Source organism: Theropithecus gelada, chromosome 14, assembly GCF_003255815.1.
Source record: "Theropithecus gelada isolate Dixy chromosome 14, Tgel_1.0, whole genome shotgun sequence".
In the NCBI taxonomy this organism is placed as follows: Eukaryota; Metazoa; Chordata; class Mammalia; order Primates; family Cercopithecidae; genus Theropithecus; species Theropithecus gelada.
In genome coordinates, this window is record NC_037682.1 from 31,113,440 (window position 1) to 31,140,780 (window position 27,341).

The 27,341-nt window shown below is 50.5% G+C and overlaps 1 protein-coding gene across 1 annotated transcript in view; it reads left to right on the top strand.

Annotated features, from left to right (window-relative positions):
- ABTB2 (ankyrin repeat and BTB domain containing 2) overlaps positions 1-27,341 on the top strand; it is a 209,183-nt gene that overhangs the window by 149,701 nt on the left and 32,141 nt on the right. The window contains exons 2-3 of the mRNA XM_025357293.1: positions 4,812-4,958; positions 11,916-12,129. Coding sequence (XP_025213078.1) covers positions 4,812-4,958; positions 11,916-12,129 — 361 coding nt within the window. The remainder of the gene's footprint in view (positions 1-4,811; positions 4,959-11,915; positions 12,130-27,341) is intronic.

Consider the following 27,341-nt stretch of genomic DNA (forward strand, 5'->3'; position numbering starts at 1 on the left):
CCCCCTACCCCTACCTCCACCCCTCCCCCTACCCCTCCCCCTACCCCTACCCTTCTGGGCTAGAGCAGAGCAGAGTGAAAAGTAGCTTAGAGAAGCGAGGATCAGGTGTGCACAGGGTTCCTAACTCTGCTGATATCCTGGGAGGTGCTGGGAAATTTTCCAGTTTACTGGCAGAATTACTCTCCTCCCTAAATTTCAAAAAGCAGAGAAGGACATTATCTATTCTCTTTCTTTGGGGGGAAAAAAAAAGGGGTTTTTTTGGAGACAGAAGCTCACTCTGTTGCCCAGGCTGGCCTGCAGTGGCACGTTCTCATCACTGTAACCTCCACCAGGTTCAAGCAATTCTCCCTCACCTCAAGCAATTCTCCCTCACCTCAGCCTCCTGAGTAGATGGAATTACAGGTGTGCACCACCATGCCTGGCTAATTTTTGTATTTTTAGTAGAGATGGTGTTTCATCTTGATGGCCAGGCAGGTCTCAAACTCCTGGCCTCAAGTGATTCACATGTCTCTGCCTCCCAAAGTGCTGGGATTATAGGCCTGAGCCACCACGCCCAGCCAGGATGCTAACTGTTCTTAAAGGATAATTACATATGCAAAAGAGTTTGGACTTCTTCGTGAGGCTGACAGGGAGTCATTGAAGAGTACAGAGCCAGAGCAAGGTGACCAGAGTAAGGGGTGAGGTAAGCCTGGAGGCAGGGGATGGCTGGGGGGCAGGGGAAGATGGGGGCCTGACTGGGGTAGTGGCAGTGGAGGGTTTTTGAGATATGTTGGTGGTAAAAGCAGCAAGGCTTGTGGTTGATGAGAAGTGGATGAGAAGGGAGAGAGCTGATTAGGGTGACTCACAGGTCTCTCCTTGGGAAACCGGGTGGCCACGGTGCTGTACTCAGAGTGTTGGAAGAGGAGGTGGAGGCTTGAGGAACAAGATAATGAGTCTGAGATTCAAGAGTTGGGCAACCAGAAAGAGAAAAATTGAGCGATGGAAGATTAGGGCTCTGTGTAGAGATTGAGAAACATCGAGGCTTCAGACAGTCCGCAGCCCATTGGAGTGGAACACTGAGCAGAAATGCTGCTGTTTTAGAAGAGGGAGGCAAAGGATCACTCAGTCATGCTCACTGCTTCACACTCCGAGATTCACTCACGGCCATGAGCACAGGGTGGTGCCTGTGGGTCCCTCCGGGTCCCTCCATGGCTTTTACGCTTCCAAAGCGATTGTCCCTATTCCCTCTAATAAAGGAATAAAGGGAAACGTTTCCGCACGCTTTCTTCTCCATCATGACAGAAAGGAAGAATTTTTTTCTAAGGGTTTTACTAAATAGAAAAAAATAGATGCCCTTTCCTTTTTTTTTTTTTTAAACTCCTTTTCCCTAGAATGATCTTGCCCTGAGCCCGTTATCCTAGAGCTGGGAATTTGTGTGGGGAAAGGAAGACATCGAGGTGTTAAAAGAACGTAAAGAAAATATTTTCCATCTCTGATGAGAAGTGCGGAGGAATGAGCTGATGTGGGAGAGAGAATTTAGAATTGATGTAGAGAAGACTTTCTTACCGAGCGGATTTGGAAGACAAGCTGTGGAACTGCATCCTGCGAAGATCAGAGGGAGTCCAACAGCTTTTTGTCTGTCGAGTTTCATGGGAGGCCTCTAGGGACCCTTGGCAGGAGGTGTCTGGAGACCCATGAAAGGGAAAGTCCTATTTCTGGGTCTTACTTTGAATTTCCTCCTCTTAAACCTCAGGCCCAGACAAAACCCCTTTCCTCTCCAGTGTCCTGGTCACTGCCTAGCTCGAGAAAGGACAAGGTGAGCAAAGTTAGAATGTCATTTATTTCAGCAGCTTGAGAATGAAGAGATTGCAACTCTAGTCCCCGTTCCGTTTCTGACCCTCAGTGACCTTGGACAAGCCACTCAACTTTTTCAGGCCTCAGTTTCCTCAGCTGTCAGATGGGTGGAAATCGTACCTCCTGCGGTTCTGGGGTGTTAAATGAGATAATGCATGTAAGTGCCTGGCACATAGTAAGCCCTCAATAGAAGTCAGCTGTGGTTGTTACTGATCATAACTGTCCTTCCTCCCTTGCTGGAAGAACAAATTGCTCTATGAAAAAGGCATTTAAAAGCAAAAGGTACTAGGCAAAAACTGCGATGCTATCAATTACTATTATTAATAATAGGTTCCTAATTACTTTTGCCACGGTATTAAGTGAAGGCCTCTTTGGGTGGGTGATGACTGGGAAAATGGGAACTACTATTAATGGAGCTGCAAGCTCCTGTTACTAGCTCCATTGACATAATATTTCTCTCTGGGAATCCTTTGACAAATCAGCTGAATTTCCTATTCCCTTACCCTAAGCTCTGTAAATTTGATCCACATGTCTCCAGTGTTGTTTCTGTAGATTAATAATAGAGAAAGGAGGAGGAGTCAGGCCTGCACTGGGCTCTCCCAGCTGTTCGGCAGGGTGGGTTTCGGCCTGTAGTTGGGGTGGTTTTCCCTTCTGTTTTACTTGTTTTAATGCTTATGGCCAGCTCTCCCCAATGTGTTTGGTTACTCAGCTGTCAGCGAGAGTTTCTGCTTTAGGGCCTGGGGCCCTGGCAGGGGGCTGTGGGGAAGAGCCCAATCACGAACTCTTCCTCCTCCTCCAACAGAAACAAAGCTTGGAGGAAGTGCTTTGAAGCAGTGCTTTGCTAAGTCAGCGCTGGATGTGATGAGAGGGGTCGCTGCCATCCAGGAGAGGCAAAGGGAGATGGAGAGGGAGTCTCCACCACATCAGCCAGGAGGAGAGTGGGGAGGCTGGGTCGGGGGAAGGTCGAGCTAGGAGGGCAGGACTGACCATCAGCTGAACCTGCAGAACGGTCAGAGAACACACTGAGGCCCTGGGCTGGAGGAAGACCGCTGTGTGCATTTGCTCAAGAAAGAGAAACACGTGGGGTTCAGCATGAGGCTGTCCATGAGTGAAAAGGGCAGTAATAATACAGCCATATTGTCATATGCACCAGCCACACATAAGGACAGCCATGAGTGAGTTGTAGTGGTGTGTTCACTGGACTCTGAGCTCACACGGGAGTTAGGTATATGCATTGTAGAGCCAGTCCATCCCAGATTTGAATCCTAGCTCTACTGCTTACCTGAGCAATTATTCAACGTCTCTGAATGGCAATAGCCCAATATCTCAAATGGAAGCCAGTAGTACCCATCTCATAGGGTTTTTTGTTTTTGGTTTTTTGTTTTGAGACACAGTCTCACTCTGTTGCCAGGCTGGAGTACAATGGTGTGATCTTGGCTCACTGCAAACTCTGCCTCCCAGGTTCTAGCGATGTTCCTGCCTCAGCCTCCCGAATAGCTGGGATTACAGGAGCCTGCCACCACACCTGGCTAATTTTTGTATTTTTAGTAGAGACAGGGTTTCTTCATGTTGGCCAGGCTGGTCTCAAACCCCTGACCTCAAGTGATTCACCCACCTCAGCCTCCCAAAGTGCTGGGATTACATGCGTGAGCCACCACACCTGGCCCTTATAGGGTTGTTGAAAGAATAAATGAGATAATGTAAATGAAGCCTATGTTCCCAGCACAAAGTAAAAATAATAGCAACAGCACTTGGTAGAGCACGTACTCTGAGCCAGGCATTGGTCCAAGCATTGACCCCCAGTTACTCAGTTAATCCTCATGGCAGCCCTGTGAGCTAGGTACTCTAGTTATCTCTAGTTAACAGATGATGAACTGATGAAGAGTCTAAGTAACCTGACCAAGATCACACCACTGGTTAAGTGATAGCCAGAACTACGAACCTCAACTTCGGCTCCAGAGCCCTGTCTGCTGTACCTGTTGCTGCTGTTGTCCTTGTTACATCACACGTGTTTAGGGACTTCTAACCCAGACTTGGCCACACCCCGGTGCTCTCCTGTTATCTCAAGGAATTTTCAGAGATTTTATCCAAAAATGATTAAATTCCTGTGGACATTTTTCTTTAAAAAAGAAAAAGGGTTTGTGGGTAAGTGTTGGAAAAAGAAGATCTGCCCATCAAAGAAACAGTGGTTACCAAAAGTTGGGAATCCCTGTCTAGGTTCTGACTGCAACTAGAATCTCTGTGGCCACATGCTCTTAAGAGCCAACATGTAATTTTAAACCAGTCTGATTTCGCTTTTCTGGTGCTTTCTAAGAAGCCGCATAGTGAGTTGGAGAAATTTACAGGCTGTCACCCTCTGGGATTGATTCTGACAGTTCTGCTCCACTGCTGTTGAAGTGTTAATGAAAAACATTAATTGGACTTGGCCCGTGGCTAGGACACATCCCCTTCTTGAAGTGGAGAAGGCAGCATCCCTTTCAAATGGTTGCTCCCAGCATGGGGAAAGGAGAGGACTCAGGGCGGCACTGCCCTTCAGGAAGTCAGGATGGGCATTTACATCTGACTCGGCCATCCCTGAGCTGCATGAAAACAAAGCCAGGTCTCTTTGTCACCCCAGAACCCTAAGTGTAGCACAATACCTGGGCTGAGTCGGGCACTCTGTAAATATTCAGCGAGTGAGTGAATGAACGCTTGTGTGATCCAGGAGCCCAAGCAGGCCAGTTTCTTGGGTACCTCCAAGAAAGGATGGTCTCCACATGCTTATAACCACAGCTACGAATGAGCTACTTCTCATTCTGGCCCCGATAGCACCGTCCACAGTCAACATTCCCAATTCCTCAAGGCTCAGAGAGATTTTGCCTGCTGAACCTCTCTGTCAAGAGCAGGGGAGCAGGGCTGAGCCCTGCCCGCAGCAGGCTGGGGCCCACTGAGCTTCCCCTCCTTCCTAAGTGTGACCTGTCTGCCTTCTTTCCCCATAGGTGTCCTCTCCCTCCCCGCGTACTTCAGCCCCTACAACGGCGGGTCCCTGGGCCATGACGAGCGAGCCGACGCCTATGCCCAGCTGGAGCTCCGGACCCTGGAGCAGTCCCTCCTGGCCACCTGCGTGGGCAGCATCTCAGAGCTGAGTAAGTGTCGCCTCAGTGTCTAGCTGGATGGTAGAGCAACAGTGAGGCCCCAGGGTTGGGGGAACGCAGGGAGAGCTTGCCTTCTAGGCTCTGGCCTCCTCCTCCTCCTCCAAGCGCCTTGCCTTCCCTGAAAGCTAGATCTTTCTAGGCCAGAGGTTGCAAATACACAAATCTGGATTTCTGGTTTCTCTTTAAAAAACAAAGGATCTAGCAACATGGCACCCCATTCCTGCATAGCAGTGACCCACAGGAGCTAAGTAGCAGCAAAGTGGGTGGCATGTGTTCCCCACTTTGCCACAGACCTGGGTTTCACCCGGGATGGGTGGGGGGGCTGTTTCATTAATTTCACCTGCCTGGCCCCACAGGCTCTGAATTCACAGCTGGTGCTTTTTCTCGAAAGAAAGCACCCTCAAAGCCTCAGTATAATAAAAGGAAGATAACAGCAGAGCGCCTCTGGCTGAAGGCAGGTGTGGCCGGGTGGTGTCTCCCAGGACTCAGGGCTCTATGGCACACACTTGGAACTTGATGTGGCTCTTTACCGTTGACAGCTGCTTCCAGGGTGTTAGGAGAAGTGAAATCCGTGCCGGCTCCTGAGCTCCCCCTCTCATTACCCATTTGATTTGAGAAATCTGACTACATCCTCTGCTGCCTTCATTCCCCCTCGCTCTGTTGAGATCACCCAGCGGAGGGCAGTGACACAGCAGGGGTCACGGCACACAGCATGGGCACACCTGGAGTTTCCCTCTGCTCCGGCCTTCTCCATTTGTGATTCCCTCGAATCTTCTGACCCCTGCACAATCAACGGCAACGGCAAACCTCTGTTTCTTCAGGACGCGGCTTTCTCCTTCCCTGCATTCTTCTGCCTCCTCCCCAGACAGGAAGTGAAGGTGCCTGGTTCAAGGTCACAGAGCAGAGCTGCAGTAGGGCTGGGAGAGAAAGCAGGATTTCTGACTCCCTGTCTCCTGGTGACATTACAGTAGGCAGGGCCCGGATGTTGTTGCCTGGGTCCCCTGAGGGACCCCACAGGAAGTGGGTTCTGGTGTATGGGTTCTTCTCATCTCCATCCCTGAGAAGTGTCTCCTGGACAATGGGCTGTCTTGGGCCCTTGGACAGTCATGCTTTGGTGAGTTCTCGTGCCTTGCAAACAGTAAGGGACACAGCCCCTAGTCCACTGGAGAGCACCTTGGTTTTACTTTACACTTGAACATTAAGTGAGCGCCTTCTGTGTGCAAGGCACCATTGTGAAGCGCCATCTTCACTTTGTCTCGTTTGTTCCTCAGAACAAGTCAGCAAGGTATGTCCTGATGAGAGAACTGAGGCTTAGAGACGAAAAGTGATTTTCTCCATGTCACACGGATCAGAGCTGGGGGCTTGACTCGACGTGTCTAGGGCGGTTGGCCCCCAGATAAGACTAGCAGCCCAGCCACCGGCTCCTTGGGGCAGCTGAGATCAAGATTGGGGCTGATCCTTTTCCTCTTCTCATGGTGGCCCTATGCCCATTACAACCCCAGCCCAGCCTAAGGGAGGAGCATTCAGAGGCCTCCCCCAGGGAAGGGCTTGACATCATTCTGCCATTACCGTCAGCCAAGGGACCAAGACCTGTTGGCTCTACCATTTACAATGATCCTGAGTTTTAGTTTGCCCCTTTCACCAACTCCACTGCTACCAACCACGCCCAAGCTGACCATTTATTTTGTTTTGTTTTGTTTTTGAGATGGAGTCTCGCTCTGTCACCCAGGCTGGAGTGTGGTGGCGCAATCTTGGCTCACTGCAACCTTCGCCTCCAGGTTCAAGAGATTCTCCTGCCTCTACCTCCCTAGTAGCCGGGATTATAGGTGTGCACCACCACGCCCAGCTAATTTTTGTATTTTTAGTAGAGACAGGGTTTCACCACGTTGGCCAGCTTGGTCTCGAACTCCTCACCTCAAGTGATTCTCCCGCTTTGGCCTCCCAAAGTGCTAGGATTATAGGCATGAGCCATCGCACCCAGCCCCAAGCTGCCCATTTAAAGCTTAAATTGGGTTGTGTCACTCATCTGCTCAATATCTATTCCCTCTATCCCCCGACAATGGCTTCCCGGCTCACTCGGTAAAATCCAAAATCCTCACTCTGGCCCAGGATCCATATATGATCTGACTTCATCGCTTCATCCTCTTCTCTGTGGACTGCACTCCAGCTGCCTGGCCGCCTGGCTAAGGACCCTCCCACTCCAGAGCCTTCACACTGGCTTTCCCTCTGCCTGCAACACTTTCCCCTTGTGATACCCAAATACATTGGTCCTTCACATTTCCAAGCCTCTGCCCAAATGGCACCTTCTCATTCAGGCCTTCTATGAGTACCACGCTGTCATTCCACTGTCTTCCCTCTTGTGGCTTTGACTTTATTAAAGCACTGATCACCACCTGACATGTACTATATATTTACTTACGAATAGTTTATCATCTCTCTCCTCTGACTAGAAGAGTCGGCTTCATGAGATTGGAAACGTTATCCCCTTTGTCCACGGCTGTATCCTCATTGCTTAGGACAGTACCTGGTACAGAGAACAGTTCCTGAGTATGCATGTACATGTGTTAGGAGGAATGAAGTCTATCCCACCAAATGTTTTCTCCTAAAACTCGCCTAGGATTGGTCCACATCCTGGCCCAGCCACTCCTCAGGGCCAAGGGAAGAAACCTCCTCACAGCATCTTTTCACAGACCGGAGAACAGGCTGTGTCATGTGCCAGGTTGCCCTGTTCCTCCCTCTGAAACCAGGGCTTTTGCTAACCTGCTGTGGAGGAGGGAGGAGACAGAGGTGGAGGCCGATATTGCAATTTTTCTCCCTGAGACTAAAGAACTTAATGAGGCTAGTGATACTTGGCACTGAACCCCTTGGACCTCAGAGTGTTCCCCGGGTTTACATGCATTAACTCCCTGAGCCTCGCCAACATCAGCCTGCCAGATAGGGTGAGAAGTTTCACTCTTGTATGAGATCCAGCTTCACAGGGAGTTTTGGGACTTGTGCTTTTGCTCTGTCCCTCTCTACCCACAAAAATTTTAAAGGGAGAGACTACAAAATAAAACAAAACACTTCTTTTTGAAGGGAGCCAGATGTTCTAGGCCTTATTTTGAAGACGGTGTTGAATTCCAGACTGTCTCCCGCTGTTTTTATTTGATGGCTCATAATGAGAGGTGGAAGGACCAGAGTGAAACCTAGCACCTCTAATCAAGTCTTTCATGGTTAACAAGTGGGGGAGGACTTGTTTTTCCTTGCCTGGGGGGTGTTTCTGGGCTTCAGACTAAGGTTTCATTGAGTGTAGGATCAACTGATCCTCAAGTACAAGGAAGTTTCAGAGGAAGCTCTGAGTCCTCACCGTGCTTAAACCAAGAGACCAGCCCAGCCTGGATCAGGCCTTCTCACACTAGCCATGGTGAAGGACCAGAGATTGTATTCCCCACACTGTGCTGCAGAATGAAACCTTTATAATGTACAATCAAAATAAATGTCTAGAACAAGGAAATAAGATAGGTGAAATGCAAGCCCAATTTTTAAAATTATTTTATTAGCTATACATAAAATTACTGTCAAATTTCTATGTAAGTTTTTAAAAATTCACTCTTCACTTCTGAAATTAACTTGCTGCAAACCAGTAAGTTTGGGGACCTGTCCCGGTTCACAGACCACACTTTTAGTAGCAGCCGTGCGATGGTCAAGAGCATGCGTTTGGGAAGCAGGGACCCCAGTGCAAGTCCTGGCTGACTGACTGACTAGTTATGGCACCGGGACAGGTCATTTCACTCCTGCAAGCTTGCTTCCTTGTCTGTAGAGTAGAAAGACCCTCCCTTACAGGGTGGCTGAAAAAGTTGAAGGAAATTTTGTCTATCTTTTCATGTCTGTCACAAAGCCTAGAAAATATAAAGTGGCAGGAAGCAAAAGTCACCCTAGGAGAAGGTTCAAAGCAAGCTGCTTTCTTTGCCCATAAATGGGTTGCCACGCAGTGTCAGTTTTTAGACGTCGTGGTCAGAGTTCTCTGCAGCCATTTGTCTTTCTGGTCTGAGAGAAACTGGCCACAGCAGGGCTTGGATCGAAGAAGCCGGTGACCTCCATCTCCAGCTGCCTTCATGGTTTTCTGAACTTTTGGGTTATCTCCTTCTGTTTGGATGGGAGATTCCATTTCTTTCTTGATTTTCTTGTCTACATGAAGCAGGAAGTACACTGCCAAAGGGTCCTCCACCAATAACAATAAAACAACAATAAAACTAATTAAAGATAATGACTTCTACCTTGTCGAGCCTGTGAAATGATATTTCAACAAGGTTTCTCTTTGATGCTATCACAGACTCTTTGATTTCTCCTCCTTGTGGTCCTGTGGTTCTGCCAAAAGTTATGACATTTAGACCTGGAGAAACGGGAGCCAGGTTTCAACTTATTAGCAGTCAACGTAGCTGTACAACTGGCTGCTGTGAGGTGGGTTGGCTGGTGGTTGTGATGCCAGTTTCAACCACCCATGGAGCCCAAGGGCAGGGTTGGGATCTGGCATTTCAGGGCGCAGACTCCTCCTGTCCTGGCAAATGTGGGGCAGAGTTTGACGGCAGGCAGTGGTCCTGGAAGGAAGAGTGAACAGGAAGCGGCCTGTAGGATAGAGGAAGAATCATAATAAGACATTAATCATAGCAGTGCTATGTTCAGCCCTACCAAGTACTTACTCTGTGCCAAGCATGATGTTAAGTGCTTTACATTTATTGTTTCTTTGAACCCTCAAAATCGGTAGGGTAGATATTATTGTTTCCATTTTACAGATGAGGAAACTGAGGTTCTGATAACTAAGGAAGGAATTTCTCTTTCTCTGTAAGGAATCACCAGGGGTAGGGCTGAAGCTGACCTCCAGGGGAACCTCCCTGAGTTCTCAGGCCTAAGGGAATATGGGCTGGAATGAACAGTAACAGGCCCTGATTTGAGGCCACCTGTGTCTGACTTGAATCAAGCTAACAGTTCACCTGGTGATTTTCAAACCTGAGTGGACATTAGAATCACTGAGGGAACATCTACAAACTAGAGATACCCAGGTCCAGCGGCAGACCAATGAAATCAGGGTCACAGGGATGGAAACCAGGTGTCCGCAACTCACTGCCCTCTTGGCCCTAGGGTTTGTCAGGAGCACCCAGGCAGCTGAACTGCAACTGTAGGGATGAGCAGTCAAGAGCAGGGAGGAGTGAGGAACCAGGGATGGTGGTGGAGGATGACAAAGAAGACTTTCCTGGTGGAGATCTCAAACTCCAGGGGTGTCATTTGTCCCTGCCTGGAAGCCAAACACCATCACCACGGCTGTCAAGGGAGAATTTAGCAGCTAATGAGCTCAAATCAAGCCTTGGCAGAAGTTGTATTTTAAAAAGAAATGAATGCATAAGGTTAATTCTTCATTCTCCAAATATTTGCTGAGCACCTAGTACGTAACAGACCCCGTGCAGGGCCCTGGGACACAACGGAACAGAACAGCAGATTCCCAGAAACAGCATGAAGGTTAATTGAATACATGAATGAACTGGTTCTGCCATGCATTTCATGACACTTCACTGGCCAAATTAAAACCTGTTCACTTCTTCCACCTTAGGGTGAGCTGTGCCCACCCGTGGAGGGGCTCTCTCTAAGGAATCACCAGGGGTGAGGCTGAAGCTGACCCCGAAGGAGCCGCTTTTCTTAGAGCGGAGGTGCCTGCAGGTGCCGGGGCTCCTTCAGCCCATCCTTTCTCAGCATTGTGGCCTCACACAATGTTGAGCCGTTTCCTGTCTGGGACTGGTGAGATATTGAAAATACTTGAGTTGGGTAGAAACACACGACAGGATATGGGGACCTAAGGATCCCACGGACTCTAGCAGGGCAGGCTGCAGCCCAGCTCATAGTGAAGTCCGTAGACTTTGGAGTCGAACAGACCTGAATTCAAGTCTAGATGCTACCATTTTCTAGCCATACAGCCATGGCTAGTTAACTCAACCTGCGGGCTCTGAGGTGTCCCTGTGGCCAGGAGAATGAATACATGGGGTCAGGAAATGTTTATCAGATAAGCCTTAAGTTCCCTGTTTTTTTTTTTTTTTTTTTTTTGAGATGAAGTCTCACTCTGTCACCCAGACTGGAGTGCAGTGGCACGATCTCTGCTCACTGTCACCTCCGCCTCCTGGGTTAAAGCGATTCTCCTGCCTCAGCCTCCTGAATAGCTGGGGCTACAGGTGCCTGCCACTACGCCTGACTATTTTTTGTATTTTAAGTAGAAACAGGGTTTCACTATGTTGGCCAGGCTGGTCTCGAACTCCTGACCTCAAGTGATCCGACCACCTTGGCCTCCCAAAGTGCTGGGATTACAGGCGTGAGACACTGTGCCCGGCCATAAGCCTCAAGTTCTTCATCTGTAAAATGGAAATAATACCTGCTAGCACTGTAAGGATCAAATTAAATCATATTTCTGGGGAATTGCATACTTTGTACATAATGAGTCCTCAACAGGTGATGATGGTGGTTGTATTTGGTGCTGAGTCAGAGGGACCTTCTCTGCTGAAATACTTTGGGTTTTGTACAAGACAGTGCACAGGAGAATTGCCACAGAGCCTGGCCCTGGCTGGTAGAGGCTGGGAAAAGAGACCCAGAGAGATTCCCTCGGTCAAAGATCTGGGGAGAGGCCCATGGGGGTGGCGGAGAGAGTGGAGATGTTGAAAAAGAAACCACATTACCCTAAGTTCTGGAGGAGACAGGCCCTGCCAAGTATTTAATTCAGCAAGAGTGAAATGAAAGGGAAATGAAATTGCTATTGTGCATCTGGGTGACAGTTTTCACCTCCACCTGTTGGCTGCAGGGCAAACAGTAATTGCGCACTAAGGCAAGGGAGCTTCAGCCAGGAGCATCCTTGGAAGAATGCGGGCTGTAAACTCAGACTTTGTCTTCTTTTTTCTCTTCCTCCCCTCTGCCCTCCCTGCCCCCTACCAGGTGACTTGGTCTCCCGTGCCATGCACCACATGCAGGGGCGCCACCCCCTGTGCCCGGGCGCCAGCCCCGCCCGCCAGGCCCGCCAGCCGCCACAGCCCATCACTTGGTCCCCCGACGCCCTCCACACGCTCTACTACTTCCTGCGGTGTCCACAGATGGAGTCCATGGAGAACCCCAACCTGGACCCCCCGAGAATGACCCTGAACAATGAACGGTAGGGATCCTCCTTGGGCTGAGCACCTGGTGGGACGTGCGCCCAAACGTGCATCGACCGACTGACTGACGACTGACCGACAGGGCGAGAAAGGGGCCCTGGAGCTATGCTGTGCCTGTGAGGAGGTGGCCCACGAATTCCGATGGATGAAGGCCTGCACTGGTGTGCAGTGGGATTTTTTTTTTTCCCCTGAGCTGATGCAGCATGGGGCCACTGAGGCTTGGAACCTGTGCTTCAGCCTCTGTGCCCAGTCTGGTGCGAGCTCACTGGGCTCTCCGAAATTCAGCTGCCTTGTTATAAAATTAGATAGTCACACCCACCTAGAAAGGTTAGTACTCTGAGAAAAAGCATGTAGGATGGGGGCTGGGTGGGAACTGGCCCTTGGCCATTGGTAGCTGTCACCTCTTTTCATGGGGTTATCCCATCCAAAAGTGATCAAATGATCATTGTTGGCATCATGGTTATGAGGGGTCTTGGGTGTGTTTTGCCCTCATCCATTTGTTTAACAGAAGAGACCATCGTGACCCTGGCAGCTCTCTGATCTCCAGCAGGTTAGTGGTTGGATAGCCCCTGGACCCACGCCTGTGGGCTCCTAGTCAGGTACTTTCACTAGAGGGTCCCAACACTTTCCTAGCTGGGAGCAGGGCTGCAAAGAACAGATGTGCAGGTTGTGTACTGCACAACGGAACCCAGTGAGGAACATGAGTAGGGGATGCACGTGGGGCCATGTCAGCCTGAGGACAGGATACCTTTTTCTAATTAGTTTTCTCCGAGGACTGCCTTTTTGAAATTTTCTACCTGGAAAATATGCTTTTTTATAACTTACCCCAAACGTTGTATGTGCTGGCATGAGCCTCACATGGAGGCCACTGCATGGCCACTTAAGGTACGGTCTGTCCGTGGGCTCAAGAGTTGTGTTTGAGGGTCCAGGAAGTGGGAAAGGCTTGCCCTTGGTTTGGGAAGCCCATCTGCACACATTTCACCACACAGTCAGGCCCAGGAAAGGCAGAGCCCATGGGACTTGGTGCCCCACCTGGAGGGAGACAATCTGAGACCTCAATATTGGAAGTCCTGGAGGCTCTGCAGTCCCCTTGCCCAGCTGCCCGCTGTCTTTTGGGGGCGTGGAGTCTCATCAGCTCTATGGTCCACAGCTGGCTCCACAGCCCAGTCTGCTTCCTCAGTGCCCCAGAAAACAAAGGCACTAAGGTGGATTCACTGAGTGTTTACTATGTGCTAGGCACTGGGCTGAGCACTTTGCAGGCGGATGCTCACTTAATCCACACACTACCAAGAAAGAGGTGCTCTTCAAGCCCCTTTACACATGAGAAAGTGGAGGCACGGAGAGACTCACTGGCCCCACCACACAGGCTGTGCTCCTCATAACCACTACACTATCTCCTGTCCCTAAGAGGAATGTAAAACAGCAGTGGCCCAGTACATGCATAGTAGGACCCCAGTAAATAGTACCATTGCTGTTATCAGTACTAGTATCCTTATGTCATCATTGTTGTATTTCTCTGGGAGCTGGAGGGCGAATGCAAGTCTGAGGAGGGCCACCCTGGGCCTGACACAGAAAGGCGGCTGCAGGTGGAGCCCTGGGCATCCTGAAAGACGCCTTTGGCTTGAGCTGGGGCCAAAGCACAGGCCCTAAGCCCCAGCTGTTCCTGCTTTGCGGAAAAGTGCTGTGGTTGAAGGAGTCAGCGGGGAAGGGAAAGGGCAGGAAGACATCTGGGAAGGAGGAGGTAGGAGGCTTGCTTGCTGTTTGGTAAGGTGCTGGGCTGAGGCCGGGCCACCCATGCAGAGGTGACTGGGAGGAGAGGACAGGAGCTTCTTCAGGCCTGTTGCCCCGACTGCTGGGCCCTCAGGCTGTCATGGCTATAGGCCCAGGGGCAGGCATTCCTCTGCTGGCACTTTCCCCCGCTCCCTTGGGCATCTTTGTCATGTGCTGTGGCTTTCCCCCAGGAGGGTTCCCAGCCCCCAGTACTCTAACACACAGAATCCGGGTTTCTTCGTGATCTGAGTTGCACAGCTCTATGTGGTTATAACAGCTGAGCTTGCATGGTAACAGACATACGTGCATGTGTTTAGATAACCACTTATTTAAAAACCACACTATCTGTAGCACAAATAAATTGGTAGCAAAGATATTTTTCCATGAATCATTTCAAATGAATATCAGACACATGGGGAATTGGAACCCCCATTAGAAAAAAAAAGGAACCAAAATTTTTTAAGTTTTGACACGGAAAGGAGGACACCCTAAAAATACCTGGGGGAGCCGACAGCCCGACGGCTCGCCGGTGGCCTGACTCCTGTCGCTGAGCAGATCTGCTGCCCTCTGGCTCACTGACAGGGAAGGCCCTGGAGGCTGTGGGGATCCTTCCTGGGAGCACTGAGCTCACAGCATTACTGCAGGCTGGGCTGGGCCAATGTCCCATCAAGGCCCCAGCACCCTGATACCCTCACCAGAGCTCTGGGGAAAACCTCTCCTGATGCAAATAGTAGCTGGAGTTTGCTAGGGTTCCAGAGTGACAGAGCTTTGCTTTTGTGAGTTTGGGGATGTGCACTCTCTGTCTATCTCTGTCTCTTACTCTACTTCATCCTCTTAAAGCCCCATCCTCTGTCCCACCTGGAAGCCTGGGGGACTGAGTTCACCCAACCAGAATTGGACGGAGCCCCTGATTTCAGTGTGGCCATGGTTGTCTGGCTGTAGAGGCTGTCTGTTTGGGGATTGGTGGCTCCCTGGGTTTGTTTGGGATTAAGTAACCTCCTCTACTGCCTTACACACATGGGAGAAGGAGCTCAGTTTGGTGACATGGGTTTGGCAGCATGACAGCATTGATGGAACCACTCAAGTCTGTACTCATATTTCTGCTTTAAAGAAAGGTACCCTGATTCCTTCAATTAGGGGCTATGTCTGACCGCATCCATGCCGACAAAGGGAAGGGATATGTGTTCATCTCTTTTGTGTGGAGCTCACTGTGGTGTTCCCTGCTAAGCCACCTGCTGCTTCTGCAGTGTTCGGTGGGGACTTCATATCTTTCCGTAAGAGGCTGCCTCCCCAGAGCTCTCTGCTCTGGTCTGGGAGGAGAGACAGCAGGAGAGGGGGCAGAAGCAGCAGGAACTCAGAGTGGCGAGCGGGCAGCAGCAGCAGGAACTCAGAGTGGCGAGCGGGCAGCTTTGCAGCGAATGAGAAGCCTCTAACCTCCTTTCTTCCACTGCTGCAGTGAGCCTGGGGCATCAAGAAACAGTACAGGCTTTGGGGCAGAGGCCTGGGCTCAGAGCCACACAGGCCCTTCCGTGCGTCAGGCTCCTCACCTATAAAATGGGGCTAAGTAATTCTATCCAGTAGGACAAAGTGAGACAACATACGCCCTTCCTTTAAAGCCCATTTCTACCTACTTCTACGCCCAAATAACATCAGCAAGTTTGGTGCTGTCATTACCTCCATTTTACAAGTGAGGACAAGAGGGTGTGGAGTACCTGGCTGATAAGTGGCGAGGCCAGGATTCAAACCTGAGGTCTCTCTCCTCAAGGCCGTTGCCTTTCCCTGTGCCAGGCTGTGGCTTCCCAGCTGGCTGCCGAGACCTGATCCTACAGCTCTGAGGCGTGCTGGGTGGGCCCTGGCCTTTGGGGCCACCTTCTCTGGGGCCACTCCAGCCCCACCCCCTCGTTATCCTGGGAGAGCTCTGCAGCTGGAGCCTCCCTGCACCCTCCCAGGGTGCCTTTCTCGCTGGCAGGTTTGCATCCGAGGCACCAGCCAGGCACAAGGCAGGGTCTAAAACACAGAATTAGTCACAGCTGCTGCCCTGCAGGGTGTGTCATCACCCAAGATCAAGCTCAGAAAGTGAAAGAGCCTCCTGTCAGGGATCCAGGTTGCCCAGGGAGATCGGGAGCCTCCTTCCTCTGAGGTCTGGAGGAGAATGGACAACCATCTGGTTAGACGTGGCCCTTGCTGGTTGTGCCTGAGGGCAGAGGGATGGGCTAGCTGGAACAGAATCTTTGGCAGAGGGTATACCTCCTTGGCCATCACCCTCCTGGGGAATGAGAGGTCTGGGGCGGTAGGGATAAAGACTACGCAGACACGTAGGAAGGCAGGAGGGCCGCCAGCTGCCAGCGAATTGCTGGAAGGCAGCGTCATCAAGCAGAGGAGACAGAGGGAGACATGCAGTCAGAGGTGCAGAGGGCCTGAGGTCGACAGGAGGTGACCATTTCTCCGCATCAGAACCTGGGCTGCTGGAGGGCTTGCGGTCCCCCAGGCATCCCTCCAGACTGCATCTACTGTGAGCAGCAGCAAAGCAGCCAGACCCTTGAGGAGTGGCCAGGCAGAGAGAGAGGGAATGGCAGAGGGCCGCTGGTCCACAGGTCCGCTGGCTAAGCCTCAGGCCCTGGCCCCTTGCTGCCTCCTCCCCAGCCCTGCACAGCACGTCTCCGCCTCTGTGGAGGGAGGCAGACTCAGAAGATTTGGAGCCTGCTGGTATCCAGGACACGGAAATAGGAGTCATATGGGACCCTTCCCAGAGTTCTGATCTGTGGTTGGGCCTAGAAACATCTGGTATCGTGACTTTGTAGCCAGCCAAAATAGCCCCATCTGAGGAGGGCCCTGCTATTCAAAGGTGTGCATTTGAGATCTACTTTGCCACTTTTCATAACCTTCAACCACTCATTTAACCTCTTCAAGGCTCTTAATCATCTGTAAGGTATGAGGACCCAATGAGTTAACATATTTTTGGGGTTTTCTTGGAAACAGGGTCTCACTCTGTCTCCCAGCCTGGAGTGCTGTGGCACAATCTCAGCTCACTGCCTCCTTGACATCCTGGACTCAAGCAATCCTCCCACCTCAGCCTCCCAAGTAGCTGGGACCACAGGTGTGCTCCATCACACACTTTGCCTTGGCCTCCCAAAGTACTGGGATTATAGCCGTGAGCCACTGCACCTGGCCACTACATACTTTTAGAACAGGGCCTAGGACACACTGAGTAGCTGTTCTTATGATTATCAACACGATGGTTTTTATCAGGCAGGGTAGCAGCATAGACAGAGTCCAAGTGGCTAGAGAATGCAAGGTACCCCGGAGAGACGGACGACGGGGAGGAGCAGAGCAAGGGAACACGGGCACCGTGGTGCAGGACGGAGCACAGAAGTGGATGGACCTTGTGGGCCAAGGCACACAGGGCTGAGCTTGTGGCTGAGAAGGTCCTGCCCACAGTGGTCCAGCTATTTGTGACTGGCTGGGTTTTATTTGTCCTCCTTCCCACACTTCCCTTCTTGGGGCCTGAACCCTTCTGAGAATAAGGGCAGCAGAGGGTCCAGATGCTTGATGCTCCTTTAAAGGTCTGCCCTGGAGAAATCTGATATGTAGTTCTGCACCCCCCAGACAGGTTCAGGAGAGACGAGACCAGGGTGCTAATATGACACTAATCTTGCTCTCCAACTTCCATAGAGCTCTTTTTGCTGGGGCTTCCAAGACCTGCTCAGAGGTTGAAGCTCTTGTCCAGGTGAGATCCTGGCAGAAGATAAATGTGTGTCCGGCCCAGCTCTTGGCTTCCCTGTTCCATATCAGGCTAGACAGAATTTCAAAGAGCTGGAGCCAGCAAACGTGTCAGAGCTCTGGGTTCCAGCCACTTTGTTGGAAACACATACCTGGGTTTTTGTTTTTTTTTTCTTTAAGAGACTGGCTCACTCTGTCACCCAGGCTGGAATATAGTGGTGCAGTCATGGCTCATTGCAACCTTGAACTCCTGGGTGCAAGTGATCCTCCCACCTCAGCCTCCTGAGTAGCTGGGACTATAGATGCATGCCACCATGCCACCTGGGGCTTCTGATAGTGACCAAGGGATGGAGGGTGCCATGAGCCTCTTGGGTCATCCCAGAAATGTTATCTTGGCTACCTTCTAGGAGGATGACCATGTCAACTCATCTTCCTGGGCCTCAGTTTCCTCATCAGTAAAATGGTGAAGATAGTAATATGGCTCCTATGGCTAAATGAGATAATACAGTAAAGCACTTAGCTCAATGCCAGGCACATAAAAACTGCTTATTGAATGGTGTCTCCTCTTCATTATAATGGCTGTAAACACATTAGATGGCATGTTTGACACTCAGAGCAGGATCTTTTTATTGAGGTAGCATGACATTTCCTAAAATGTGATTCTCAAGTGATATCTGGGTCAGTAATACTACTACTAATACAGTTACTAACACTACTACTGATGATATTACTACTAATTAACCACTACCACTATGACTAATAATAATAATATAATTACTAAGATTACTGCTACTACCAGCATTACCACTACTGCTAGTTATAGCAAGCATTATAGAGCAAGCATTTTAGAGCACGCATTTACAGATATTGTCTTTTTTTTTTTTTTTTTTTTTTTTGGTGAGCAACATGGCTGTTTATTTCACCTGGGTACAGGCGGACTGAGTCCGAAAAGAGAGTCAGCAAAGGGTGGTGGATTATCATTAGTTCTTATAGGTTTGGGGATAGGCGGTGGAGTTAGGAGCAATGTTTTGTGGGCAGCGGCTAGATCTCACAAAGTACATTCTCAAGGGTGGGGAGAATGACAAAGAACCTTCTTAAGGGTGGGGGAGATTACAAAGCACATTGATCAGTTAAGGTGGGGCAGAAACAAATTACAGTGGTGGAATGTCATCAGTTAAAGCTATTTTCACTTCTTTTGTGGATCTTCAGTTGCTTCAGGCCATCTGGATGTACACGTGCAGGTCACTGGGGATATGATGGCTTAGTTTGGGCTCAGAGGCCTGACATTCCTGTCTTCCTCCACTGTAAGAGTTACCCAAAGCTCCGCGTCCGTGATGGTCCAGGGGGTTTCCGAGGCGATCGGGCAGCGTCAGTCTTCAGCCGCTAAGCCGAGAAGATCTGATTTAAAATCGGTGAGATGTTCCTTGGGCTGGTTGGTCTGAGGACCCAAGGCCGAGGTCGTAGGTGGACCTCTTCGTGGAGTGAGGGTGAGGACAGGGGACTGGTCTCCCAAAGGAGTCCCACTGACCCGGGTCTTCGGCACCAAATGTCTCACGTGTCCGTGTGAAGAGACCCCGAAACAGGCTTTGTGTGAGCAACATGGCTGTTTATTTCACCCGGGTGCAGGCGGGCTGAGTCTGAAAGGAGAGTCAGCCCAGATACTGTCTTAAGTGCTTGACTTACTAACTCCTATTTCTCCCTGGACTCCTGCGGATCCATGGAGAAGGGCTCTAGGAGAAGGATAAAGAGTCTCCAGTATGAGGAGGGAGACAAAAGCAAGATGGAAGTAAACAAATGAGCAAAACCCACCGGACAGTGCAGGAGGAAGCTCAGGTGCATGATGGTACATGAGGTCAGCCCTCAGGCTCTGAAGCCTGCCTGGATTCCAGTCCCAGCCCTGCCACTCACAAGCTGGGCGGCCTCGGGTATGTCATTTACCCTCTGCGTCTCAGTCTCTTCTTCTTTTTTCTTTTTTTCTTGGGAGAGGGGAGTGGGCGGGGGCAGCGGCCGGATGGAGTCACACTCTGGGAGTCACACAGCCTGGGAGTCACCCAGGCTGGAGTGCAGTGGCAGGATCTTGACTCACTGCAGCCTCCACCTCCCAGGTTCAAGCGATTCGCCTGCCTCAGCCTCCCGAGTAGCCGGGATTACAGGCACGTGCCACCATGCCTGGCTAATTTTTGTTATTTTAGTAGAGACAGGGTTTTGCCATGCTGGCCAGGCTGGTCTCGAACTCCTGTCCTCAAGTGATCCGCCTTCCTAGGCCTCCCAAAGTGATGGGATTACAGGCATGAGCCCCTGCGCCCAGCCCAGTCTCTTCTTAATAGGGGATTAATAGTGCCAACTTCATAGGGGTGTTGTGGGGATCAATTGAGTTAATATATGTAAGGCACTTAACATAGTGCCTGGTACACAGTAAGCAGCAGCAGCACATTTAAGAGGATTCTGAGAAGGCTGGAGTAGGTGGGGGACATGTCGGAGCAGACCTGGGATTTTTAACTGGGCCTTAAAGGACAGCCACAGAAGACTGGGAGAGGTAAATGGCATGGGCAGCAAAAGTCACAAAAGGACTTTTGTTGTTTCAGAGCACGAATTTTATAACAGAAATGAATCTACACTTTAAAAACATAAAAATTAGTTGGGTGGTGGTGGTTGTTGAGACGGGGTCTCACTCTGTCACCCAGGCTGAGGTGCAGTGGCGTGATCACAGATTACTGCAATGTCAACCTCCTGGGCTCAGGCAATCCTCCCACCTCCGCCTCCTGAGTAGCTGGGACTATAGGCCCACTCCACCATGCCTGGCTAATTTCTTTATTTTTTGTAGAAACAGGGTTTTGCCATGTCACCCAGACTGGTCTTGAATTCCTGGAGTCAAGGGATCTGCCAGTGTCAGCCTCCCAAAGTGCTGGTGTTATAGGTGTGAGCCACAGTGCCCAGCATTTTTTATTATATATGTTTTTCTTTTCTTTTCTTCTCTTCTCTTTTTTCTTCTCTTCTATTTTTTCTTTTTTTTCTTCTCTTCTCTTTTCTTTTTTTTCTTCTCTTCTCTTTTTTTTTCTTTTCTTCTCTTTTTTCTTCTCTTTTCCTTTTCTTTTCTTTTCTTTTCTTTTCTTTTGGCTAGTCAAGTGAAACAGTGGGAGTGGAGAAGGAACAAGGAAATCTGTAACTGGTTGTGATCGATTAATTGTAGAAACCGCTGCACTCAGAGCAGCAGTTGGTTTTTTAAGTCATCACTGATTGTTGTTTATCTAGGCAAATGCTTCAAGGTCAAGCTGGAGGTCAGTGGTTTCCCAATGGAGAAAGAAGTGCATCCTCCAAGTGGCTGTGGGATGAGGATCAAACCCCAGCTCTTGTCCTCTGGCTCTATGATCCAAGCAAATCACCTTACCTCTCAGAGTCTGGTTTCCTCCCGCATAAGGTGGAGATCTGAACTGTGCCCGCTTCCTCGTCAGGGGAAATGCCCTGACGCGAGTGAGGTACCACATCGAGGCGCCGCTTTGTTCCATTCCAGATGCAGCAGGGAGAATGTTTCCCTCAGACAGCACTTTACATAAAGAGGACGTGCCCACAGATAGGCCGTGTGTTCAGGCTGAAGAAGTGGGCTCGTTAATCTTTTGCTCAGCTTGCGAAAGTGTTTTCTTATCAAATAATAGAGATGATGGCAGTGCTGGCTTTATGCTCCTGACTTCTGAGTTCCTTAAATACCATTTCAAGATTTGCAATGTTAAGCTCTTTTCTCTCTTTTCCGCTCCCACTTTTTGTGCATTAAATTTCCATCTGTTTACCCAAAATGGAAGTAAATGAAATAAGAATAGCTGTTGGGTGAATTAAGTACTTGTTTCCGTGTATTCCCCAGGCTGGCACATCCACTAGCCTCGGAAGTGACTTGTTCACAGTCTACGGTGCACACAGGGAGCTCCCCCTCCACTGCCAGGAACCCCCCTCACTGTACCCTCTTTTTGTTTCCTTCAGAGCACCTTTCACTACCTGAAGTCACCTTGCTCATGTCTGTTCCCTCCCCACCCCCCCGGAATGTAAGCGCCCTCCGTCTGCCCTGTTCCTGCTGTGTCCTCAGCACAGTCCCAGGCATGTAGAGTAGGCAGTTAAATATTTTGTTAAGTTAATGAAATAGGTGGTAGAACTAATGGTTGGGTTCTTTGGAGTTTAAAAGGCCATGATATGGGGTCCCGGCTCTGCCATTTACTAGCTGTGTGACTTTGGACAAGTTATGTGATTTGCCAAGTCTCAGTTTCCCTCACTTGAAATAGAAAATGACTTGAAATACTTTCAGAATGTTTTGTGAGGGGTGAATAAGGTATAGCTACATGTTAAGGATGTGGCAGAGAAGAAGGTGTTCGTGCATGGCAGCTGCTATTATCACCGTTACCACAAGCCTGTGTGAAGGCCAAAAAGACAAGTTGTGTTCAGTGAACAAGCAATCCAAAAACATTAGTAACAGCAAAAATCATATCTTCTCAACATGCATGTCTTCTCTCCTTGTCCATTCCTCCCTCCCTCCCTCAGTCCCTGCTCTTCTGTCCATCTTAACTCAGCCCTCACAGTAGCTGGGAGCCAGGTGTGTGAGAAAGATGAGAGGCCTACTTCACACCTGTAATCCTAGCACTTTGGGAGGCCGAGATGGTAGGATCACTTTAGGCTAGGAGTTCAAGACAAGCCTGGGCAAAATAGTGAGACCCCATCTCTACAAAAATAAAAATAAAAATGAGCTGGGCATGGTGGCGCATGCCTGTAGTCCTAGCTACTCAGGAGACTGAGTGGGAGAATCTCTTGAGCCCAGGAGTTGGAGACTGCTGTGAGCTGTGGATCTCACCACTGCACTCAGCCTGGGTGGCAATACCCCATCTCACCAAAAAAAAAAAAAAAGCAAAGAAGGTAATCAGGAAGACCACACCACAGAGGGCTTGTTAAATGAGGCGCATTTTGGACAGGGACATCTACAAAATTTAGCCTTATCACAACCGAGGAATTCAGAGAACTCTACAAACTGGATTCCATTTACCTATGGGAGCAAAGACAAAGCCACCTATCAGCCACTCTTTAAAGCTGGTGGTGTCCCTGGCCCCACACCTGCTGGTTTAGCCATAGCGCCTATGTAGAATGCGCTGCGGTTGCTGAAGGCTAAACTTGGGGGAGACCTGATCTGTCGTTACATGGGCTGGAGGCATCTAGACAAAGTTTTACAGTTTACAGAGCTTGTTTAGTACACGGCTCTCTAACAGGCTCTTACGGTAGCTCTTGGAGGAAACTATTACATTCCCATTTATAGCGAGCAGACTGAGGCCTTGAGGAGGTCCGAGGTGTGCTCACCATCACAGCTGGTAAGAGACAGATCTCAGCTCAGGAATGGAGGTCGGTTGTATTAATAATAATGCAGTGAATTCCCATTGCTCAGAGTGGTAAATCCCTTCCCCGCCCAGAAGGGAGAGGGTGAGACCCCGGAGCTGGGGACCTCGCTCAGTACCTCCTTTCCCAGAGTGGCGTGGGCAGCTTGCTCTCAGCTACTTGGGGCCTCTTTCTCAGCAGGCTTGCATTGCAGGCTCTGGGAGGCCAGCCTCGGGGTGGGCGTCTGCCCAGCATCCGAGAAGGAGCGAGCCAGGGATTCGGGGCAGGAAGTGTCAGTGCCACATAACAGGGATAGAGACAGGACAGGATCCTGGCCCGGCCTCTGACAAGCACCCCCCAGGGCTGGCTGTTGTATGGGACTTCCTGTCCTATTGTTGGACCCACCCGTCCTCACAGAAAAGAAGACTGGGAACTGCCGGCCCGGGGAGAATCATTCATTTGGAGTGTTTTTGTAACACGGGCAGCAACAATCCCCTTTGTCTGCCGTCTTGCCAGGATTCTCAATGCAGGGAATTCCCAACTCTAAAGGGAATTGATTTTGCTTTCTTAAAGAGGCCTGCTTCCGAGGCGAAGCCGGAGAGCATGCAGACCCCAGGATAGGGGGAGAGCAGGAGCTGGGTGGTATCTGGAGCCAAGCCGGGCCGGTTCCTGACTTGCTCTTACTCGCCTGCCAGGCAGCTCGTGGGATTTCTGTCCTCTTGCAAGACCAGCCGCCGTGACAGCTGTCTGTGACTTGCCCCTCCCCACTTTTGCTGCTTTAATATTTGTGGATTTGGGTGGAAAGGGCTCTTAAGGTACCTGGGGTGCACCCCCTGAGGCACTGGGGCCCAGCCTTCTGTTCCCGGCCGAGTTCAGGGCCTGATGAGGCTATGAGAGCAAAAGTTCGAGGTTGGGCAGAGCGGTGGCAGGGACCCCAAGATGAGCATTTCTCCATCACGCCTCCTTCCAGCTTTCCACCCACCAGGGCTCAGAGCATTTCATGCCTGCAGTTTGGTATCCTGAAAGACCCCCAGGGTGGTTTGGGGATTTTTGTTGTTGTTTATAATTGACATATAATAACTGTATGTTTCTGGGCTACAGTGTGATGGTTAAATACATGTATACATTCTATAATGATCAAATTAGGGTCCTTAGCATGTCCGTCGCCTCAAACCTTCATCAGTGCTTTAGAAAAGATCCTCTTTTCTGGCTGTCTTGAAGCATATAATACATTGTTATTAACTATAGTCATCATACTGTGTAAGGGAATACCAGGACTTATTTTTCCAATCTAACTATAACTCTGTACCTGTTGCCCCACATCTCCCCACAGCCCCACCCCAGCCTCCGTGACTACTCAGAATGGTTGGGTTTTTTTTAGAGCCAGACTGATAACCATTGGCTAGCTATGTCACCTTGGATATGTGTCCTGGCCTCTCAAAGGCTGTTTCTGCATTTGTGAAACGCAGTATATCTCCCTTGCAGGGTGGCTGTTTCAGAGGTAACTTAGGCAACATGGCCTCGCGCCCACCTGGCACACAGTAGGCCCTCAGCACATCTCAGCAAGGTGGCCTTGCTGCTCGGAAGGCAATGCCAGTTTTCCCTGCAGCTGCCCTTGGGATGTGGACACACAAAGCAGGGTCAGGCCCTTTCCTCTGAGCTTGCACCGTCTCTTCCTGTCTCTCTGGCTGCGCTGGAGTGCACCACCCCTCCATGACCCCCATCCCATCAACAGCTCAGATCAAAACACTGCTTGCCAGTCAAGAATTTCACTCTCATATCGGGCTTCAAGAGCCCTCATGCCTCTGCTTCTTCCTAGAAGTTTCTAGAAACTCTTCAGCTGACAGTCGGAATGGTTCTTCTTTCTGCCTTAGACTGTGAGAGTTGGGGAAGGTGAGTGCTGTGTGATTACAGTTAGCGAAATCCAAACAGGATTACCTATCCCAAGAGCCTAAACAAAAGTCTTCCATCCCTGGCCCACAGCCCAGCAGACAGGATAAACCTCGGGGTCCTCTCGGGTCTGCCTTGTTGGCAGAGGCCGATGGGTGGTGGCAGGTGGCCTCGGGAGGGAGGTATGTTTGAGCAGGTTGGAGGTCCCCGCCTGTCTGGCTTCCATGTGGTGAAAGAGCTCGTGGTCTCTGGGGAGCCACCACAAACACCGCGCATGGGAGAAGAAAGTGGGTCCCTGGCACATGGCTGCAGTGAGCCCCGTGGGTGGGGCGTGGCCAGTAGGCCTGGGAGCTGCTTCCCAGTGAGGTGGAGAGATGGCGGCTTTCATACTTGCCACCCAAAGGTGTGGGAAGCACTGAGGCACGGGCCTGCTGGACCAGCTGCCTGCCCTTGTGCTGGGGCAGCCATGCTGGGGAGTTCTGGCCTGAGAAATGAGGCAGATGTCCTGGCCCTTGCAGGGCTAGGAGCCCTCCCTGCTGTGTGGGAAAGCATGGAGGGGTGGAGGCCTGCACGCGGTCTCCGCTGGAATCTGTACCATCTCACCCACATGAGATGCCGCCCTGGAACCAGGCCCGGTTCCCAAGGACAGATGGCTGTGTACCCTCCACCGAGGCTCGGGCACGGTGACATCTGCAGAACCACAGCCACCTTTTCCTATTCCTGGTGACAGCTCCATCCCTACATCCTAGCTGCCTTCCCAGAAGCCGCCTTGGCCCCAGGCTGCCGTGCTTCCCCCAGGCCGTTGTTGCATTTGGAACACTCTCCTGTGAAATGGCTGTCTTTTTACTGGGGAAATTATTTCCTTTTTTTTTCTGAAAAGAACTCTTTGCCAATACCCAAGCCAACTCAAGCTTCTAGGAATGAAAGACGAAGCAGTTCCCCCTTTCGTGAGAGTGCTCTGGAGCCCTTCATGAACAGTCTGGGAGGCCAGGCGCGGCGGCTCATGTCTGCGCAACATAGACCTGTCTCTACAAAAACAAAACAAACAAAAAAGAAAACACTTCTTTAAAGTTAGCCAGGCATGGTGGTTGAGGTGGGAGGATCGCTTAAGCCCAGCAAGCAGGTTGGGGCTGCAGTGACCCTTGATCACACCACTGCAGTCCAGCCTGGGCAAGAGGGAGACTCCCCCTGTTTTTTTGTTTGGTTGTTTGTTTAAAAAGCAAAACGTCCTAGAGTAACAGCAGCCCCTGAAACCATGTTAGCAGCTGGAGGACTTTGCCTCCAGGAGTGAGAAATGTGCCTTGTGTTTATAAATTCGAAAGTGGAGTTTCTAACACCGGCTTCTGTGCGAAGAGATGGGGAAACATCGGTGAGCAAAAATGCCTCTGCCTTCAGAGAAGATATGGTCCAGAGGAGAGACCGCACAAAACCATCCCAACCAAGTCATTGCAAATTGGACGAGTGCTGTGCAGGCACCAAGGCAGGGCTGAGTGCTGGAGGGCAGAGGGAGGCCTGCTTCCGAGGGGGTGAGCAGGAGCACTTCCCCCTGCCTGCAGACAGCATGAGCCCGGCAGCAGGCCACCGCAGGCAGTCTCTCTAGCCAAGGGCAGTACGGTGACCATATGTTCTGGTGTGCCCAGCCCAGTTCTAGTTTATACCCGGTAGTCCCAGTGCTGGCCGCAGCTCTCTTTTTCCCTCTCAAAAGTCATCCAGCTGGGCACAGTGGCTCATGCCTGCCATCCCAGCACTTTGGGACGCCAAGGTAGGCAGATGGCTTGAGTCCAGGAGTTCAAGACCAGCCTGGGCAACATGGTGAAACCGCACCTTACAAAGAAACACAAAAATTAGCCAGGTCTGGTGGCACACACCTGTAGTTCCAGCTACTTGGGAGGATGAGGCAAGAGAATCACATGAGCAGAGGAGGTTGAGGCTACAGTGAGATGTAATTGTGCCACTTCACCTCCAGCCTAGGTGACAGAGCAAGACCCTGACTCAAAGGAAAAAAAAGTCATCCAGTTTGCGTGACAAATTGTGGTTACTGTACCTAATATTCGTCATCCCTAAGATGAAGGAGATGGGTCAGTGCCAGGTGAAGAATCTGAGTGGCTGTGGAATGTCGTCTTCAGAAGCTTAGACTCAGGGACACTGCCCAGGTTCATATCCCAGCTCTGCTCCTTGGCAGGTGCATGACATGGGGCGAGTGACCTCAGCTCTCTGGCCCTCAGTTTCCCCATGTATAAAATGGGAATAATAATAGTACCTGCTACATCAGGTGGCTCTGAGGAGCAGATAAATCACTAGACGTCCAGGGCACTGTGGCAGCTGCTTAGTAAATGCTCTGGAAATGTTAGCTGTTTGCGTTTTTCTATTACTCCTGGTGGCCCTGATTGTCACACGGTGGACCTCCCATCTCACTGCTAACAGAAACCCTCAGGCTCCCGTGGAGACCTGAAGGGCAACCCCTGGGGAGAAGCAAGGGGAGTCACCC